Source organism: Pinus tabuliformis, chromosome 3_2 (genome assembly GCF_031772625.1).
Source record: "Pinus tabuliformis cultivar Carrire ecotype Pingquan chromosome 3_2, CPIR1, whole genome shotgun sequence".
Taxonomy (NCBI): domain Eukaryota; kingdom Viridiplantae; phylum Streptophyta; class Pinopsida; order Pinales; family Pinaceae; genus Pinus; species Pinus tabuliformis.
The window spans coordinates 685,070,808-685,092,197 of NC_142302.1; the positions used below are offsets into that span (position 1 = coordinate 685,070,808).

The 21,390-nt window shown below is 34.5% G+C and overlaps 1 protein-coding gene across 1 annotated transcript in view; it reads left to right on the top strand.

The window, feature by feature from the left end:
* Nucleotides 1-3,316: 3,316 nt before the first annotated feature.
* Nucleotides 3,317-21,390, top strand: part of LOC149182498 (truncated transcription factor CAULIFLOWER D-like) — a 238,842-nt gene continuing 220,768 nt past the window's right edge. Inside the window, exon 1 of the mRNA XM_089414578.1 lies at nt 3,317-3,631. Coding sequence (XP_089270704.1) covers nt 3,447-3,631 — 185 coding nt within the window. The 5' untranslated portion in view covers nt 3,317-3,446. The remainder of the gene's footprint in view (nt 3,632-21,390) is intronic.

The following is a 21,390-nucleotide window of genomic DNA, read 5'->3' on the forward strand; positions in this document are numbered from 1 at the left end:
GCCGACTGTAGTAGTTTCCAACGTCGTGAGTGACATATTCCGACCATTCACTGGCATTTATGAAGTTGTTCCAACCCTTGCAACACCAATTCTAAGAGTATTCGTGCACTAAATCTGCCCTTATGTTCAGGTCATGACAAGAGCTTTCACAATTTTACAACGAGAGCTTTCACAAATATCTGGAGGTTGGGCATTTTCGACAATTACCTTAGGGGTTAGAGTCACCATGAGCTTGAGAGGTAAATCAAGGTAGCAGAAACCTAATGAGTTGGCTGAACTGGGAGGTTGGGCATTTCCCACAATCACCTTTGGGGTTAGATTTCCCATGAGCTTGACTATTAAGGCAAAGCAGTGAAAACCTAATGAGTTGGCTCATAGTTTAGTTCAGCAGAAACTTAACCAGTCGGATGACAGTTCATTTCAGTGGGTGGGATGCAACCATCGAGCTGAAAAATAAATGAGTGAGTTAGTTGAGTAGAGTAAATTAAGGAATTAGTTGAAAGTTTATTGGGTGGATCAATAGATGAAAACATTTCAATCATCTAACATTTGATCTAATGGCTCATAGTGAAGACAACTAAGACCAGAGGAAAGTTTATTTCAAATAAAATGCCTTACGACGTAATAAATTTATTCATAATTAAAAATGATCAAAATATTTTGAACTATCAGATTCTTTGATTTTATTTTATCATAAAAAAAAAAAAAATTTAACTTTCAATTAAAAAAAATTATCATTATTAAAAAATAATTATTTACTTGATTCCATAAATTCTACACAGATTTTCTATAAAGATAATGCCATTTCATAATAAAACAAACTAATACATATCACAACTACTACAAAGTATGGACAAAAACCTTACTTATTAGTGTTTAATTAAACAATTATTAATATATTAATTTTAATAATATCCAATTTAGCTATATTTGTTAAAATATCTGTAATAAATAAGAATACATTTATCCATCAAATACATTGATTTCATTTTACCATTTGATTAGAAACGCCCATTCCAAAATGTTTAAAATATGAGATTGCTCAAACCTCCCTATCGAGTGACATACAAGGAGAAACCTATGAAAATGGCAACCTAGTGTTTTGCCACCTTGTCGCTCAAGGAGATACCTATAAGAATATGAATAACGTAGTGTTTTATCACCTTCATGGTACAAAAATACAGATGAGAAGGAAAGGTTTATCATTTGGCTTAGCAAGGTTGAGTGCGGCCGACAAGGAAATAAACAAATTGATGTAACCGAATTATACCTCATTATTTGGTTATTAAGCTAAATTCCTCAATTACAATCTTAATTTCCATATGGGCATGATTTGATATTTTTTTATTTGTTAATTTGTTTGTGATCATTCAAGCTTGACTTGTAGCTTGAGGAGGTGCGACCCAGGGGCATCTAAGTTGTCAAACTGACTCGGGGATCACACACACCCTAGGCCACACCAACCCTTAGCTAAATATGAATAACATAGTGTTTTATCGCCTTCATGCTACAAAAATACAGACGAGAAGGAAAGGTTTACCGTTTGGTTTAACAAAGTTAAGTTCTCCATCGAGTAAAGAAATGGACAAATTGATGTAACCGAATTACACCTGTGGCTAAAGAAGCCGCGACCCAGTGACATCTAAGACGTCAAAATCACTCGGGGATTGCAGACGGCTTGGGCTAGACTAGCCCTTAGCTGACCGGATTTTTTAGCATGTCTCCTCCCCCTTGGGCACAACCACCCCTTGTGAGGATTGACCCTCAGTCGCCTTCTTGACGAGGGCCATCCTCAACCAGTTGTGCTAGTGAGACCTGATGATAATTTTTATATTTATTATCATTTAGTTGTTAAATTAAATTCCTTAATTAAACTCCTAATTTTTATATTTAATTGACATGATTTGGTAATTTTTATATTTATTGGTTTGATTTGATAAAACATGATAACAATGAATTTTTTAACTATTACAAATTATTATAAATGGTTATGTGTTGAGCTATTACAACATTTTTATATATGGAATATTTTGATAATATATTTTCTTTTTTAATAGAATTTAAGGTAAATTGTATTACTTCGAATGTGAGTTACTAAAAAAAATCTCTTAGAAAAAACATTATGAATCACAAAAGTTTGCATTTGAGAATATATTTTATTGTATACTAATTTTGTGTTATTGTGTCACATTTCTTAAAGTATATAGGAGTTTATCTTGATTGACTTATATGTGTACACTTTTAATATAGTTTTTTTTTGGACAAAACCATATTTTCAATGACTATTTGAAGTTTTTTAGGCTAGATCTCTGAATATCAATTGAACCTTGATCCACTCTCTACGTCCAACCACATCTTTGACCACTATCGCAAAGAGGCCCATGGCTCTAGTAGGCCCATGGCTCTAGTCTAGATCCTCGCCAAAATTGAACCCCTAAAGTGAAAAACTCTTAACTTTCCAATATAAACACTTTCAGTATAATTTCTGTTAGAACAACCACATTTTCGATAACTACCACATTTTAGACAACTACCTTAAGATGTCTCATACCTCTAAACTAAACGCTCATTAAAACTTTTTACTTTCTTTCCTTTAATTTAAACTCATTTAAATTTTAATAATAATAATTATTATTATTACAATTTTAATAAAATAAAAAAATAACAAAATTATCATTTCCATGATGTCTACGAAGGAAAAAAAACATTCTTGTTATTGCTGATTATTCTTATCCATCCTAGGATCTTGAGTACACTTCACATTCCCAAAAACTTTGTATCCCATATGTGAAGTGATGGGATTTTGTTTCCAAAGTTGCCAAAATTGTAATGTTGAAACCAAAACCATAGATTAAATGAATTATAAACCTACATTACATGAAGTATGGAATCATCAATTGACATATATCTTAGCATATAACATCGTCAAAGACAGTTTTTGGCTCTCCTATCCGAATATGAAACTTCAGGAGAGGTAAAGCGAACTGATTCTCCGACCATATCACTCCATTGATCTTGAACTATATGAATACATAAACCATTCCCCATAAGAGCACCGTCAAATATGACGATTGCATTTGCATAGTCCACAACAGGAAATGCCGTTGCCGTTGTACTGTGCAGAAAATATCGGAAAGATGACCGAAAAATCGGGAAAAAAACCACCGGAGTCTGTTCTGGGGCCCGGTATTCTGGAAAAGGCAAAATACTTCTTGTACGAGCTAGGTTTGATTCAGCGAACGTCGTTTTATGCTAGAAGGACAGCATTTATATTATGATGCTTCCTCCGGACAGCCGGCCAGGTTGGCACGCAGGTTTTCAGATGCGCTACATGCCGTGAAAGGGAAAGGGTGCCTTATCAATAAAGACGATGAGACTATAAATAAGCCAACGATTTGCAGGCACCGGAGTTGGACAAACTGTGTGTGGCGTGGAGAGCACCCAAAATGGGGAAGACGAAGATGGAGATGAAACACATTCAAAACCCTAGCCGCCGCCAAGTTACTTTCTCGAAACGCAAGAACGGATTGCTAAAAAAGGCTTTCGAGCTTTCTGTTCTCTGCGATGCTGAAGTCGCCCTTATCATTTTCTCGGAAACTGGCAAGATCAGCGAGTTTGCAAGCCACAACGAGTAAGTTGCCTTCTTTATTTCCTTTCCAATGCTATCCATTCTTAAAAGTATGTGTTTGCTTGTATCTGCTCTGGACGAAAAAAATATTCTGAGTTTATCTGAAGAAACGATTGCACGGCCTGGAAAGTGATTAAGATGGGTATCTCTATAGGTCTCTTCATAATACATAAAAAGCGTTCAAATCGTTATTTTCTAGTATGAAGTTCAGGTACACTTAAAGATATGGCATCATATGGCATCATATTTAGCTGATCGGATAAAATAGACAGTTTAGATCAATTGATATCGAAGGAAAACATTGGCGCTTCTCTCGTTGAGATGTATTAAGAATCCTCTCTTTTTCTGAGCATTGGGTATTACTAAAAACCGTCGAACTCTTTCTGGAGTCAGCTGCTTTTGGGATTTTAGCTGGCGTTATGGATGCCCCTCGTTTGTGGTGGTACACGGTTCATAATATTTTTCATCGCACTATTCTTTCTTCACAACATAGTAATTACTGTTCTTCCTCCACAAGGTTTCTTCACAACATAGTAGTTACTGTTCTTCCTTCACAAGGTTCTAGTTATTTGAGTTTAAAAGATAATATATAACATGCTAAATAGGTCGCGCTTATTTCTGGGTTGTGCTTTTCCTTCCCACATAATATTGCTTTGAAATGTTTGGTGAATATAGTCTATATGCTGTTTCTCTCTTGAAATAGCCACATGTGGGGGTGCGACTGATGGTGTTTACCCCCCCAGATTTCAAAATCGAATTGGTCAAACTGATCCCAGCAATAGAATAAGTAGTGGTACAGTGGACATTAGGGTTTAATGGGACTGAGGGCCTTGTGCATGTTTATTGCATGTGGTCAATCACCTGTCTCTTTTGAAATAGGTATATGTGAAGGTTGTCTCTATGGTATTTACCGGCTGATTTCAATAGGGAATTTCTTAAACTGATCCGAGGAATAGGATAAGTAGTGGTACGGTAGACCTTAGGGTTTAATGGGACCGACTGGCCTGTCCAGATGGTCGGGTGGCATTTAAGTGTTTTATTTAGGTAAAATGATTTATCAAGGTCGGGTGGCATTTAAGTGTTTTATTAGGTAAAATTATTTATCAATCCAGTTTGAAATGCAGATTTCCAAGTTTGAAATGCAAATTTCCATAATTGTAATTTATAATGAGAAAGTGAATGTTTCTGGAAAAACTGTGTTAACCATTACTGAAATTTTCAACCTTTTTAGAATGAACCCTTCAACCATCATCTACGTTTCTTGTTTCATGCCCTCAATAATGAGCGAAGGGTTCATTCAAAATATCGAACCTTCCGACTATTGTTAATACTGTTTCTCCAAAAATGTTTTCTCTCTCATTAAAGTTCGAAATGTTCTGATAGAATTTGTTCATCATTAAAGTTATTACAAAATCCAGACTTCAATCATAGGTCCACACTTCCATATGAATGTAAAGGGCGGAACCTCTATATCAATGTAAAATCAATAAACAGTGTGAAGTTGATAATCTGTTCAAGATTCTGGCAATAAAGATGTCAACAGCAAAACAAAGACATGAAGAGCCGAACGAATATCAGAATGCCCGCACTCTTGGTATTGTTTCGATATGCATTTAGGCTTATAAATGGAGAAATGGAAATTTGGGTTTATGACTACAAAAATGGAAATAAAAGTGATTTGGAAATATTTTTGTTTCGTTTTAAAAAAATTCAGTATTAATACCTGAAAACTTGTAAAAGAAAGGTTGGGGATAATTTTTTATATTTTAAAGTTTTTTTAAATGTTAACAAGCGAAAATAAAAATGATTTTTTCCACTTTAATTGTTTAAGGTGTTTAACTAGAGTATATTCAATAAAAATAAAGTTACTTGTTTGTTTAAGAAGATGAGGGTTGATAAAGGAAAATTACCTGCAATTAAGTCCCGATGTTATATAACTCTTTCCATTTTAATTGTTAAATGTGTTTAACTAGAGTATTTCAATAAAAATGAAGTCACTTGTTTAAGAAGATGAGTGTTGATAAAGGAAAATTACTTGCATTTAAGTCCATAGAGGTTATTTTTCTATAGGTGCTTAAAAAACTTGTTAGTAAAAATATTATAATTGTATTTTTTCATTAAAAATATATATTTTCTATTTAAATATTTTAATGAACTTTTTGATATTGTATTTTATTATTAAGTAAATATTTTTAATATTTAGTATAGTCATAGAGCCTTTTTCCCAAATAATTATATGCTGCTTGATATATTTTTAAAGTAGTTTTTTTTTTTAAATAGTGTTTTGGGGACACAACTGATGGTTGATATTTGGATGGAATTATAAAAGACAAAAATATAAATTGTTTTAAAAGAGAGACTTGGTATATTATAAAAAAAATTTAAATCTTATGAGCATAAAATTATCAATAATGAATTTGAAATTTAGAAAAGAAATATATAAAGTAAAATATCATAATTAAAATAGTACAATAAGTTCCTCAACAACTATGTTAGGTTTAGCATCATTAATCTTTCTATCTTCAAAGTATAAAGAGAAACCCTTCTTATTTATTTTCAACCACATGGAATTCAATAAGAATTTTAATAAACTATTTGATATCGTATATTTCTCTCCATTGTGAACTCTTTTAACATGATGAAAACTCAATTGTTACATTGTTCAACTTACTCTTATATATATATATATATATATATATATATATATAAACAATGACATTTTGGTGTCACAATGCACCCTAATGTACTTTCCATGCAATCAAATATCAAGTTTCATTCACCATTTCTCTCTACCTTGCTAAGTCCTTTTTCTAGTGCTAACAAAGTTCTTGATCCTATGCCAAATTTAAATGAATAAGACAATTTCAATCTTATATAATATACTTCAAATGAAGAGGAACATTGGCTTCCCTAGCTAGTACCACAAAATAAAACTCAATCTTTAGATATATTAATATAAGGTGGATCTTTACTAGTGCCATTATTTTGTTTTGCAAGTTATTGAATATAATCATAAATATGCTTTATATTTTAAAAGACATGGGGCTTCACTTAATGGACCTCTAACATGTCATGTGGGTTCGTGGCATACTAAACAATGCTATTAATATTTAACCCCCCACCAATACGAACCCATTACACCTTTCCAATTTAAAAAACCCATACGTTTTACTATATATTGTAGGTATCCATTTTTTCATTAACATTTATGATACCCCTTTATATTTTTTCATTAACTTTTAGCTCCATTTTTTATATCTCCCAATAGAAGAACCCTTTATCTCCTATTATATGCGCAATATATTAAGTCATTTTTCCCTCAATATATATCTTCCCAATATGAATGCACATGGTATGGTATTTCTCCCTTAGTGAAGCCACCATGATAAAGCATCTCGATGAAGGGAAATAATTATCTAGAATAAGATTGGATTTACATTAATTCATGTTTCTCATTACACCACACTTGGAAAAGATCTGAGATTTTCTAACAAAAGGTCTTTCATACACTACTTGAAGAATTCAAGGAAGGAAGGGCTATCCTGTTTTACCATGCATTTTGTTGTATTAAAATCTGTTCTCATCTCTTTTTGAAAAGGACATTCCCTCGAGGAATGTTTAATACATTCACGATCAGCTCTAAACAACATAAGAGACCCTAATTTTTCATGTTATCATGTGTAGTACTTCCCATGTCAATGACTTATTATTTAAAGACAATGATAATAAAATTCTTGATTTTAGAGAAGATTTTGATTTTAAAATCCTCTTCAACCACAAACACTCCCACTAATATTTCTCTAGGATTATTTCTTTTGTATCCCAAACTAGCTGTATATTCCCCATTAGGGTTCCTCGATGAAATCAAAGAGTTTAATTCTTCTTTTACGAGAACATATTTGACCTACTGCTTTTTGTTATATCCACCTCACCCGAGTACCCTTTAATCCTTCCAGCCATGGTCCCAAACACTTCCTCCAATAGGCTTAATTGCATCATGAAGAAAAGAATCTCTTCCTATCTAAAGATTCCAAGAACTCTATTTGTCAACCTAGACATGCCACCAATACCAATTTAGGGATCGATTATTACTTATACACATTTTCCATTACTTGTTTCCATTCCAACCAATTCCTTTTTATATGTAAATCCAATACTAAGGCCTTCCACATTTGAGATGCATTTGAAAATCACTTATTCCTCTACTTAATCTAATATTTAATAATTAAGGCTATATGACCTTTTGTCCAACAACTTTTTGTCATAACATTTGTGTATTAATCAATGTGCACAATATCAATGTATGTAAAGATTGTGTGAATTCATGAACCATTTTTAAGCCCCATCCCTTAAGAATTTCAGGTTTTCAAGTTTCTACCAACGCATTTCTATATTCCCTTTCCATGAAAAATCAAAATCATTTTTTCCCAAACTTTTCCAAAATTCTTCTAAGGATGTAAATAGGAGTTGTGGCTTCTAATGTAGATTTGGTCAAAGTTGGGTGTCCTCCAATTGTTGACCATATGATGTATCAATATCTAACTCTTTTTTGAACTTTCTAATTAAACCAATATAACTATAATTATTATAATTATTACCTTAGCTTGTAGGGTAAAACTGAAATACTTTAAACCTACATTAAAATTAGTAATTTTGAAAGCACGAAATTGAGTGACATCTTACATATCTTTCATTCATACCATTGAGATATATAAATATATATATATATATATATATATATTATATTTTTAATTCAATATTGTTTGTGTTTCCATGTTTTACAACTCCAAAACCTCTTCTAAATATTATTTTTTCCCTATTAAATCAACAACACATAATAAAAAATCATCAAAAAATAAAAGTGATGAAGCTATTTCGTTTTCTATTTTAACCCGCTTAACCTTCCACTCCTCTTGAAAGCTTTGAGAATCACATTTAGCTTGTCAACAACCAAGTAAAATAGTCAAAGTGATAGTGGACAACCTACTCCAGTCATGTTTGTGTTGAAGATGGAAAAGTTTGATGTAGTCACAAGTAAAGGTATGTATGATGAAGTTGGATAAACCTATATTAACTTCATTATAGATACCTAAAACCAAATATAAATAAGCCCATCACTTTTTTACCTAGCTCGGCTAAGATCACTACAACAAACTTAGGTAGGTATTTGCATTACCATATGCATAGAGACAAAGAGGATGAGGATTAAAGGAAAAGAATGATTCAAGATAAACCATCATACTAACGATGATATTTTTAGTTTTGACTTCCATCTTACGAAAATAATCACAAAGTATATAGCTTCTTTGTGGGCTAACGCATTTCACCTTATAATTTGACACCTATTAATAATCACAAAGTATATAGCTTCTTTGTGGGCTAACACATTTCACCTTATAATTTGACACCTATTAGCTGATAGAGTGAAGGATTGGGTCTTCCTCCCTTGGTGGTATTTAGTTCAATATCATTTTTGTTAGCAAGGTGATGATGAGAATCAGTGAGATAGAATCACTAGGTTTCCATGTCTCTTGCACTTTTTTGACTATTTTCTAAAGATATAGAGGAAATAATATAATATTTATGGGTTGATATAAATGGTTTCTTATTATTTAGAGTCTTCATTCTTATATTTGTAAATGACACCATCCTCCTTCCCCATTTTGTAAGGGGTATTCTCTAGAAACATATTGACATTTTGGTTTCCTTTTCTCTTTTACTTTGGTGTTATTTTAATTTGGGAAAATTAAAAGTCATGGAATTTAACATCCCTAAAAGGGATGAAAATATTTTTATCCTTAATTATAGAGGTGCGAGGGTTGAACTAGTCCCTTCATATATATATATTGGATTCTTCTTTTGTAGATCATGCTTTAGGTTGGCTCAAGCACTAGAGGTTAACTTTAGCAAGGGGTATATAGTACTTACCATATAATAAAATAAACTCTTTTAGTGTTATTTTTAGAATGTTCCATTGAACATATTAATCTTTCACTCATTGGTCAAGTCTGCCCCCTAGTATGGGTATTACGTTTGGGGACCATACCTTTAAAGAGTAGACAAAAACATGAGAAAGAGAGTATATTTCATTAGGTTTCGAAAAACGTGTGTTCAAATATATCAATCCCTTGTGCTATCATTCTTGCATAATTTTAACCACGCTACTCATTTCTTTAATGATTTTTCATGTGGGTAAGATAATACATAGGCTTAAATAGGTGGGAAAACCATGTAGAGATATTTTGAGATATCCATATCTTACATTTAAATTTTCTATGAAGTATGTAACAAGTGGGATGAATTCATTTTGATATGCTAGATATTCTTCATTGCTTCACCTAAGTGAACTTAATATTGATAAACCACATTTGCATAACTTTTCAATTGTTATACTTTATCTATATAGCAATAAAATAAATGAGAGTATTCACCCTCACATTTACAGTGCCTACAACTAGTCCACATGCTCTGTGCTTAGAGAGGTGCTATCTTCAAAATCTTAGCACAAGCTAGGCTCATATTTCCAACATAATGATAGGCTCCTCTGGGCTCCAATGATAACTAGTCTCTAGTTACCTTGTAGCATGAGGATCTCACTTTCCCAACTTAAAGTTTTCTCCCACCATCTTTCCATCGTGAAAGATCAAGATATTCACTAAAATCATAATCATAGTATTTTCCAAATCTACTCCTGAGAGCTTGAGATTGAAGATAAATCTATATTAGGTTTTCATCCTATTATGAGATCATAGGATATGCTCCTCTATCTTCAAAGGTTCAATTGGTTAGATAGAGACACTTAGAGAATATGATAACCAAATTATGATGACCAAATTTATTTAACTTTCATTCTTTGAAATACATGCACCTTCATCAACCAATTACCATTTTGAAATGCACTAATTTAATTACATCTTAAATCTAATATCACAAGTAAGAACTTCACGAACAACTTCACATGGTAAGCTTGTAAGACATAGTAAACTATATAACTCTTATAGCTTTATATTAAAGCATGGTAAACTAAATAACCCTCAGGGCTTTATGTTCATCCCTAATTTCATTATAGCCTTGAATATTAAAACTCTTTCTATAAAGTAATTTAAAGAAAATAACCTCCCTAAAATATCTTCATTGTTCCTCATCTTTTAATATAATTTTTATTTTATTTTTTAATATTTTTTTAAATATTATTTAAAATATACCTTCAAATTTTTGCTATTACTTTTCTATTACTAATATTAAATTCTGAATTAATAAACCAGAAAACAACTTTAATTTTTAATATTAATATTAATTTATAGTCTAGATAACAACTTTAATTTTTAATGAATTCAATTAAATATTGATATAAACTTTACACATTTCCCTAACAAAATTATTATATGAATTTAAAAAAATTGAAAAATGTTATATTAAAAAAGGAAATAGGAGATATTATGGAATGTATAAAACTGAGACCATTAAAATACATCTATATATTGTGAATGGGGATGAACCACCCTACTTAGTACTTATATAGTGGGGTGTAGTAAGGACATTTTCATGCAAGAAGATAACATGAGTAAAGCTTACGTCACGGATAAGATTAAATATTCGCCTACTCTATGAGAAGGAAGCTCGATGATATTATTGAGTGATAGAAGGGTGAAACAATTAAAACACAACGGCTTATTTTATCAGATTCAGTATTGAATAACCCCAGTTATTTCAGATTCAATATGCAATAACCATGGTTATTTCACTATAACTATATCGAGAAACTGGAGATAAACCATACTCAGTACTTATGTAACAAGATTTAATAATGACATTGTGATGCAAGAGATAAAATATACGCTTACTCTACCATGGAAAGGAAGATGGATGATATTATTGGGTGGTATAAGGTTAAGATAATTAAAACATGACTATTTATTTTCTTAGATTCAATAACCATTTCACGATTAAAAAGAGAAGGATAAAATATCTAATAAATTACTTCAAGATGAATATCTGGTTACGTTTGGATGTCTTCTTAAAAGGCTCATGGGATATGAGCTTATGTCTTGTAATTTGTAATAATCATCTATCATCTAATTATTGAATAATGTTAAACTGAGCCTCATGGAATATGAACTGATCATGTCTTAGTAATTTTTAATATAATCATATATCGTCTAATTATTGACTAATGTTAAACTGATATGTACCTTCTGATATCTGTGTCACAATGCAGTAAGGTTTTGGTAGACAATGATAAATAATATGTAAAGAAAATTAAAATCAACATAAATGAGGACTGTCAACGCTTAAGTTATTCAAAGGAGCGTTCACGAAGGCTTCATAGCTGAAAAGACTTGAATAAGGTAACCCGAATGTACAGCGAATTGACAACTCGAATGCTTTGTGCATTTTATGGTGGGCGTTTTAACCTTCAATTTTCCGACTCGTGATTGCATTTTGTGGTACCTTGTGCTGTGCCCTATTCAATATTTCTATCGGAACATTCAAATATAAGCATAATTATTTCATAAGATTTAAACTTTTGTTACACCGGAATTGCTCTCAAGAGTTGGGAAATTCGTTCCGATGGTTTTCTCACTCTCTGGAGCTTTGGAATTGTATGGGAATTTTCCCTTTTCAGCGGGAGTTCTAATGGGAGTTTGGGAAAGTTATTGGAGCTTTGAAAACTATTTTTTTGGAGTTCCGACATTCCCTTGGTTGGGGAATACAAAGCCTATAGGGAAATATGCTGAACTGCCCACAAAACATGAGCTTAAGTGGAAACCTTCACACTAAGAAAGGCCGAAGACATCCTTTACACCGATATCCTTAATTGAGAAACTGGAGCAATCTCCTAATGGGATAAGGAAGTGTGTGGCATCTTTATGTAAGGGCGATATCTTGGATGTCATGCTGATGAGTCTTTCTTTTGTTGTTTATGTATACATATCCCAAAAGATTGTGTGTGCATATTGAATGTGGCAGTCAATGGTTAAACATTAAAGTTGCTTTACTTTTTCTCTTAAGAATAACCAGAGAAATATATGTAAAAGTGTTCTTTTGTATTTTTAAGCCAGATTGTTTCAAAGACTGATTATGTGTGGTAATAAACTTGACATTTTAATATTTTATATATATAAAAGAGAGAGAATCAGGGAGAGACACACCCAAAGAATATATTTATATATAAGAGAGATTATATATTTAAATTGATTTTAATATTTGAATATTTTGATTCAATATTAATTTTGATTATTATATAAATTATAGAATTAAAAAAATAATTTTTATTTTTATATTTTTTATTATATAATATTACAATTTCTATTAACTGTTTCCTGTAAATTTTGGCGAAAACTTTTATCGTTCTCAACATTCCCACACTCCAAAAACTCATCCAACATAGATGTAAACCTAAAGTTTTTCTTGGACGGTCTTCTTTTATTGGGCTCCAACTTTCCCGGGATGAAGCAATACTTCAAAGCATAGTTGCCAAGTTTCAATTTGAATTCAGAGTTCAATACCATACTGAAATAATTTGATTTAAAAAATTTTAATCTGGAATTTCTTTTTAATATACTTGAAAATAATTGTTAATATTATTCGGAATTTCCCAAACCAACATGTAATGCGAGTAAAAATGTCTGTTGTTTTGGCTTTCCTTGCCATCTGCTCTCTATGGGCTTTGAAACGTATTTGCAACAATCCAGTGATATTTTTTCCCATTTAGGCAAATCAGAGACCAGTTTTGATTTCTCTATCATCCCCTTTGCTTATCTCATCTCGGTATCATAAACAAATAGAATTTTAAACGAGAAATCTGCCAATTCAAACGAATTCAGGAATATTTGAAATTTTCCGACCTATTTTGCCGAATTCCGTAACTATGCTTCAAAGATGTAAGGATATTTTTAGTAGATTTCCAACTTCCTTAATTTCCAGGTCTAAAATCTATTTATTGAAATTTAAATCTTCACCATCCAAATTATGCAAAGATTTTTTATGATACTAAATCTATATATAATTAAAAAAAAAATTATACACCACACAAATCACCACTCCAAAAATCCTAATAGTTAGGCAACGCCCTCCGATAACGTGGAAGAACAAGCCGATTGTTGATTGCCCAGCTCTTCCCATGGGCCTCATATTCTCAAACTTAAATGACGTCCATACTCTTCGTCGTTCTCTGCGGTTTAGGATGTTTTGAGGTCCTCAAGGTCATGCACAAGTCCAATACCTCCCGTGCCAAAGGCTTTCGACACTGCTTCAACAACCAATGATCTGCAAGAGCCAAATCCACAAACGGATAGTCTGCACAATGCTGTAAAGCCTGTAGAAACCCGAACGGTTTGCAATCCAAGAAATATTCAGAATCCACAAATCTACTAAATTGTCACCAATTGTTCTGCGCCATCTTTTGTTTGCAATTACTTAGCATTCCATTTTGTTCCCTCACTGATCATACGGCATGTATCGTCCTTTTTAATCTCCCTGAGAAGAATCATTCTTTTTAAGCACCCACGACAGGGTTGCCTAGCTCGTCACTTCTCACTTTTTCACATTGTTTTCTTTGATTCAGTGACATGGCTTGTTTTCTAAGAACCAGCACTGCCATAATCGCCAACGCTATCTTGCATTATTAATATAACGTCACTTTCAATGTTTCATGAACGGTGAACTTGCCTCAAGATGTCCACCAAATAAGCACTCCACAAGCTCATTACATGCACAAAAATGGAGAAAGGTCATGATCACATGCAGTGGATAACCTCCATAAAATGGTTATTGATAACATCCAATCAATAACCTCCAACTGCATTATAGCAGAAATTAAACTATGAAATTAAATAAACTTGAATCCTTGCAGAGGCACAAAGTGAATTCATTCGACTTTTCCTACTATGATGTGAAAAGCATTTATATCATTTAAAGAGATTGATTTTTGAATTGATCTAGTTTTCCAAAAAATTTAAAGTTTTGAAGATAAATTAAAATGACTTCGCTCAAGTATATATATATATATACATTTTTATTAAAAAAAATTATATTATAATAATATTTTTATTTACATTCTTATTTTTAATCATTTATCATTATTTATCATTATTTTTAATTTTTTTTGTGTCTTTTATTTCATGTGTTTATTAATTATTTTTAATTTATATTTATATATAATTAACCAATATGATTGTGATTACATTTTTTACCTACTAAATTGTACAAGTACTTTAAAATTTAGATATATGAATTATTTATAAAACAAAACAAAACTTATATATTAGATAGATATATCTGATTATTACATTTCAAAACATTATTTAATCATACACATCTAAATCCACAATTGAAAGCTAATTGATATTATCGTATACTCATTTCAAAACTGCATATTATGTGTCAATGCAGATGACTCTTCAATCTCCTTATTAATACTCAATTTAGTGGCATCTAACATTTGGCAATGCATTGGTTCTCACGTATACAAGTTAGTCTAATTTTGACAATGCATCGGTTATCAAGGATGCAAGTTGGAGTGCTAATTGTAAACATGCCATATTGAGTGTCAATGCAGGCCTTCAATACCCTCTTAATACTTAATGTAGGAAATATTTCAAAATCATTATTTGACCCTGCATTGGTTGGTTAGCACGTATACAAGTTAATCTTTCTTTGGCACTGCATTCGATATCACGTATCCTAGGCCATGCCATTCGATATCGCGTATGCAATGAGCGCTAGATTTGTGAAACCTCAGTTTAATTCGAAAGTTTGCAAATTCACCAATAGTATAGCGATGGAGTATATTATTCTTTTTGTCTGTGATATTAAAACAATGCAATGGTCGTTCTGCATAATAGTGGGCATATCATTTTTTAATCCAAATCTATCAATCCTGTCTCCAATATAATTACATGATAGGTTGGTGAGGTTGTTGTAATATATGTTTGCTTATATAATTAATAAAAAAACTTATATTTTTCTTTATAATATCAAGAAGATTGTTAATGTTAATTTCAATCAAATTTCTGGTATAAGTTGTGACATCTTCTAGTAGATAATGTTATTTATTATATGCCTGTAATAAATGGTAGTCTATCCAAAATATTTGGAATAATTATGGTAAATTTTTTATTATTAATAAAAGAAATTAATGGTTGTGGAAATCATGCACTCAAAAAAGACTTTTGAGATAAGATTGTTAATTCTCTATGATTAGAATTTTTCAAGATTAAGGGAGGGAGATAAACTCTTTTAGAAAAGGCTTAGTTGGACAAAAGAAAACTAAGACGGATTGCCTTTAAAGCATGGGTGACAAAGGCGGGCTTTAAAAGCAAAATCCTAAACAAGAAGCAATAAAGCTTAAAAAACGAGATACGTTAAATTGGAAACATTATCGTGAAAAAGAGAATTAAATACCAATTGGGGAGATCAAGAAGAGGTTGTTGATTATCTAGGAAACCAATCAAACTCGGGGGGAGAACTTGAGGCGGTTCATGGTTGGGTTACGTTCAACTGGAAAATTAAAGTCTCTCGGTTGGGCTATGTTGTTTCTGATCATGATTGTTCGTTGTTGGGAGGAGAGTGTCTCTCTGGTGCAGATTTTCGTTCAGCTGGAAAATTAAAGTCTCTGGTTTGGGCTATGTTGTTTTCGATCATGATTATGCATTAAATTTTGTATATTAATATTATGATTATGAACCTACATTAATGCCTGTAGGTTAAGATGATGATTATGATTATGAACATGCATGAATGACTAAAGATTAATATTCGATTATTAGTATGTAGTATTTTCTGTAATCTAATATGCCACCAAGTAGAATACGCATTAATGGCTATAGATCAATACCTCAATTGCCGGTACATAGAAAATTCTGTAAACTAATATGCTGAATATGAATTACGCAGAAATTGCCATGGAATGACATGTTGACTCTGGAGTGTTGTAGGTTTAGTGTTGAGAATGATCATGTACTAACTACTGCAAATAAGTATATGTTACGTTATAGATAGTAAACTCTGAAAAAACTGAAAACACGGACATACATATAAGTCTGAAAGTAAAGTGTTGTTTCTGCTTTTTATATCCTTTCCCGTTGCTAGAGTATATATATATATATATAATGTTGAGATAAAAGTATGAAGGATTTTTGTTCTAAATGATTAAACTGGACACCTTTATCTCTCTGAAATGAGTAGAGTACTGTTGAAGGTAAGGAAAGTCAGTGTTGTACAATTTTAGTTATGTGGTTATAAAGGAATTATGTTAGCTATATCTAATGAAAGAATCTCAATGATGTTGGAATTTCTTTTATGTGTTCGGAATCATATTACTAGATAGGATTAAATTTGTAGTATCGATACATATATTAAGGTATGAGCACAGGTACTTAAGAGATTGCAGTAAGCATAATTAGATGAGAGTGCGGTGATGGTAGTGATTCCAATTAGAGCCTAGTGACGAGAAGGTAAGGGAGAACATGATTGGTTTTACCACCAGATGGTGGCAAGCAACCCCGGTACTCTCCTTGCAGACTTGTATTGTACGACAAACACATGTTACCAGGGGAAATAAAAAGGAATTCAAGCTAGATGATATGTACTGACACGACAGGATATCAAAGAAAAGTGCAGAGGATAAACCTCAGGAAACAAACAGTAAACTAATGAGAAAATAATTCGCTGAAGTGCGGCGGTTTAAAGTTAGCATAGGAATTATGAGTAATAGTATAGCAACCAATGGTTGTGAGCTCTCTGTGCTAGTCGCTAGCTGTAAGTTGTGTTTAAACTACATGTTAAGTTATGGGTGTGCGAGCCTGTGAAATTTGACCACCGAAGTCTGAAAACTCGGTTATAGTTAGTAGCATACCCATATCTGCACATAGGAACCTCACCCGGTAGTCTGGTTACATTTCGCCTAAGAGGGGAAGGCCAATATAATTAATACAAGACTACATCGAGACAAAAAAAACAGAGAACGCTACAAGGATATCTGCAAAGTGGCCCACTGCAACTTGAGTTATATATTTAAAACCATAATTGTGTATTCATATTCCAGGGAAAACCAATAACAACTAAATACACAAATAATCAATCGAAATGGATGTCGAAACCACTGCACCTATACAGATAATAGGATGAATCATGAAACTGATATAACATTAATAACAGTTAAGTAGCAAATACACAATTCGACATGAATAGGGAATTCATCACACCCACACAGAAGGTTGAGAAGAAATTATGTTACATTAATGAGAACAGTTAAGCAAACTAATCACAAGTCATCTCAAGTGGAAAGGGATGTCGAAATCAATCTTCATATAAAGATAAATAAGCTGCAACCCTGATATATTATGATTGGAAAAGTGAATGTATTACAAATATAGTACTTTTGAGTCCATAGCCACCAAATGAGAACTATTATCACTGTATTACAAAATAAATAGCATCCAAACATATGTGTGGCCTTAGGCCTCACTGGTATTGTAGCAGAAATATTATATAAGAAAACTCGAGGAAGGTGACATCTCTGTTCAGTCAGAAAGGAGCTAAACTTTTAGCACTGACGGCCGCACGGCGTGAGTCGCTTCAAAGGTGGTTTAATTCCGTCACCATGAAACACTGGATATGGATCTGGTCATGAAAGACCGAATGTCCAAAATTCGAGTCACCAAATTCAACCTGTAGGACCAGGCACATGAGAATAAGGATAGGTAGGCGAAGAGCTTATGCCACTCGGTCGCTGCAAGTAGTTAGATATGTCTAAGACTCTTAACTAATGGTACTAAGAAAACCACAAGAATTTCACCACTAGGGGTGCCTACGAATATCCAAGGATAAAGCAGGTGAACCCAGTATCCAAGGATAAAGCAGGTGAACCCAGTAAGGTCACAAGACCACCGCCAATCAAGGCATACAGCCTACAAGTAACATAACTGCAAAAATGAAGAGGGGAGTTATTTATCTTCAAACAAGGGTTACCGTGAATCATACCTGTAGATAGACGACGCTCTTGAAGAGGAGTTGCGCCTGAGTCCGTTGACGTTGCCTCGCAAACTCCCTTCCGCTGTGGTTAACCGTGCAATGATGAAAACAACCAACGAAAGACGGTAACATTAGAAATTAAACCATGGCTTTGTAAGACGCTGAATAGTGATAGAAAAGAATTGAAATAGGAACGATATCACAGGCCTGAGTGTCATGCCCCCAATTCTTTTTTCGTTTAATTGGCCGGGTGCGGCACCGCCTAAGTTAATAACTTTATCCATCGTTAATTAACTTTACGAACTACGTCTTCAACAATTCATAATAACATGAATTTAACATTATTAATGTGCGGAAACCATCAATAATACGAGAACGATAATAAACCCAATAATATGCAAGAAGTAATCTTTTTATTATAATAGAGAAAGATTACAATGACCGGGAGCCGCGCTCCATCGGCGTTCATAAACAAGGCGGGCGCCTGCCCGTGCAAGAGCGCACGCGGTCTGCCTCAACCATCCACCGAATACAAAGATCACATATACAAGTCTAGCGTTGGGCGGGCGGGCGCACCCGTGCACGACCCGTACCCAAACCTCAACCCAACCAAAGTATATATCGTGCGGTGGGCGCCCGTGCGCACCACTCACCCAACCACCGTTCACACGAAACCGTCGCCCGACTCGGCGGGCACATCTCCTTGTGCGAGCTGCGGTTCTCGTCTCACCTCTTCATGCGCACCCAAGACTAGTGCGAAGAAGACCTGCGATGAGTTGATTGCCAAATGAACGTGCGCCTTCATGTTTATATACGCACTCTTGGTATGTCGTCCTCCATGCAGCCGACCTTCACTTTTACAATAAGAACGCCCAACTATTATGCCAATTATCGTCGGCTTGCCCCAACGCCTAATGCATACCTCGTCGGCTTGGTTTGTATGGCGAGCTGCCAGCCCGCTCTATAAATGGGCGAGCGCCCTCTCACAACCGCGCGCACTTTAACTCGTGCCTTCGTCGTTTGGAGCGCTCGCACATCCGACACTTAGTCGCATTTCGCAACGGGAGGGGCGCGCACTCGTGCACAAACCTGCAAGGCGTTACATCCTCCCCCACTGGAAATCATTGTCGCCCTCGACAATCCTGCTCTTCTCATCAACTTCCTGTTGTACTTCTCGATCTTGTCCTTCCATCTCCAAAGTGAGTCCTCCGATTCCCAACTCTCTTCCTCCAGTGCATTCTTCCATCTACAAAGAAATTCCCTTCTCATGTGGCAACCAACTCCTGTAGTTCTGAGCCTCAAAATCTTCTCCAACTCCAATCCTGGCTTGTCCACAGTCCCGGCTGGTTCTCTCGTCGGTTCAACTCTCTCCGGATGGTCTGAATCAAGTATACATCTCTTCAACTGACTCACATGAAAAATTGGATGCTTCATGTGCATATGGCGTGGAAGCTCCAGCTTGTAAGCAACTTCCCCCACTCTCTTCTTCACCCGGAATGGTCCCGCATACTTCCGTGTCAGTTTGCTTGTCGTCCCCTTGACTGGCTGAAACTGCTCCCCGGTAATCCTGAGAAACACCATATCTCCCACACTGAAGTGTGCCTCCCGTCTTCCACGATCAACATACTTTTTCATCCTCCTTGCAGCATCGTGCAAGCGTAACCGTGCTAACTCCAAGGTCTCCTCCTAAGCCTTCATGAACTTCTTCGCATGAGGACTTCTCAAGAATCCTCCCGTCACTACAGTATGCGGTGCAACCGGCATCTGCCCATTCACCAACTCAAATGGGATGTACCCCATCGCAGAAATCTTTTGAATATTGTAGCTAAACTGAGCAATATCCAAGAGTTCAGGCCAATTCTTTTGATCAGCTGTCACATAATGTCGCAAGTAGTCCTCCAGCAATGCGTTGATCCTCTCGGTCTGCCCATCTGTCTGCGGATGGTAACTCGAACTCATCAACAACTTTGTCCCAACTAGCTTGAACAATGTGGTCCAAAATCTGCCTGTAAAACGCGGATCTCTATCCGACACAATGCTCAATGGCATCCCCCAATGCTTCACTATGTTCTTAAAGAACAAGTCTGCAGTCCGCTCGGCTCCACAAGGTATCTTTGTAGGAACAAAGACAACATACTTGGAAAAATGATCAACCACGACCATAATCCCATTATACCCCTGAACCTGTGGCAACTGAGTGATGAACTCCATCAAGACACTCATCCATGGTCTCTCAGGAATCGGTAAAGGCTGCAACAGTCCTCCTTGCCTCTGAGTATCCGATTTGTCCTGCTGACAAATGATGCACGTATGTACATACTCCTCTACATCCTCCCGCATCTTCTCCCAAAAGAACCCTCTCTCCAACAATGCCAAAGAACGACGCATCCCTGGGTGGCCAGCCCATGGCAAGTCGTGGCATTCCTTCAAAAGGTTTCCAAAGAACAAGAACTCGTCTCGTAGAAAGAACTTTCGTGTCTTCCCCTCCTTTATCTGCTTCACTATATTCTGCGCCAAAGTATCGGTTTCAATACTTTCCTTGATCTTATTCTGCATCTCTTCTGACATTTGAACTCGACTCCTACTCCTAGCTGCCCGGTCTTCTCCCTCCAATGTTGCAAGTTGTCCTTTCCTACTAAGGGCATCTGCTACCGCATTGTGCCTTCCCGGTCTATACTCGATAGTCATGTCGAATTCTACCAAGAAGTCCTGCCAACGAGCTTGCTTCGCAAAAAGCTTCAGTTGTGATGCAAAATAACTTGCTGCAACGTTGTCAGTCTTGACAA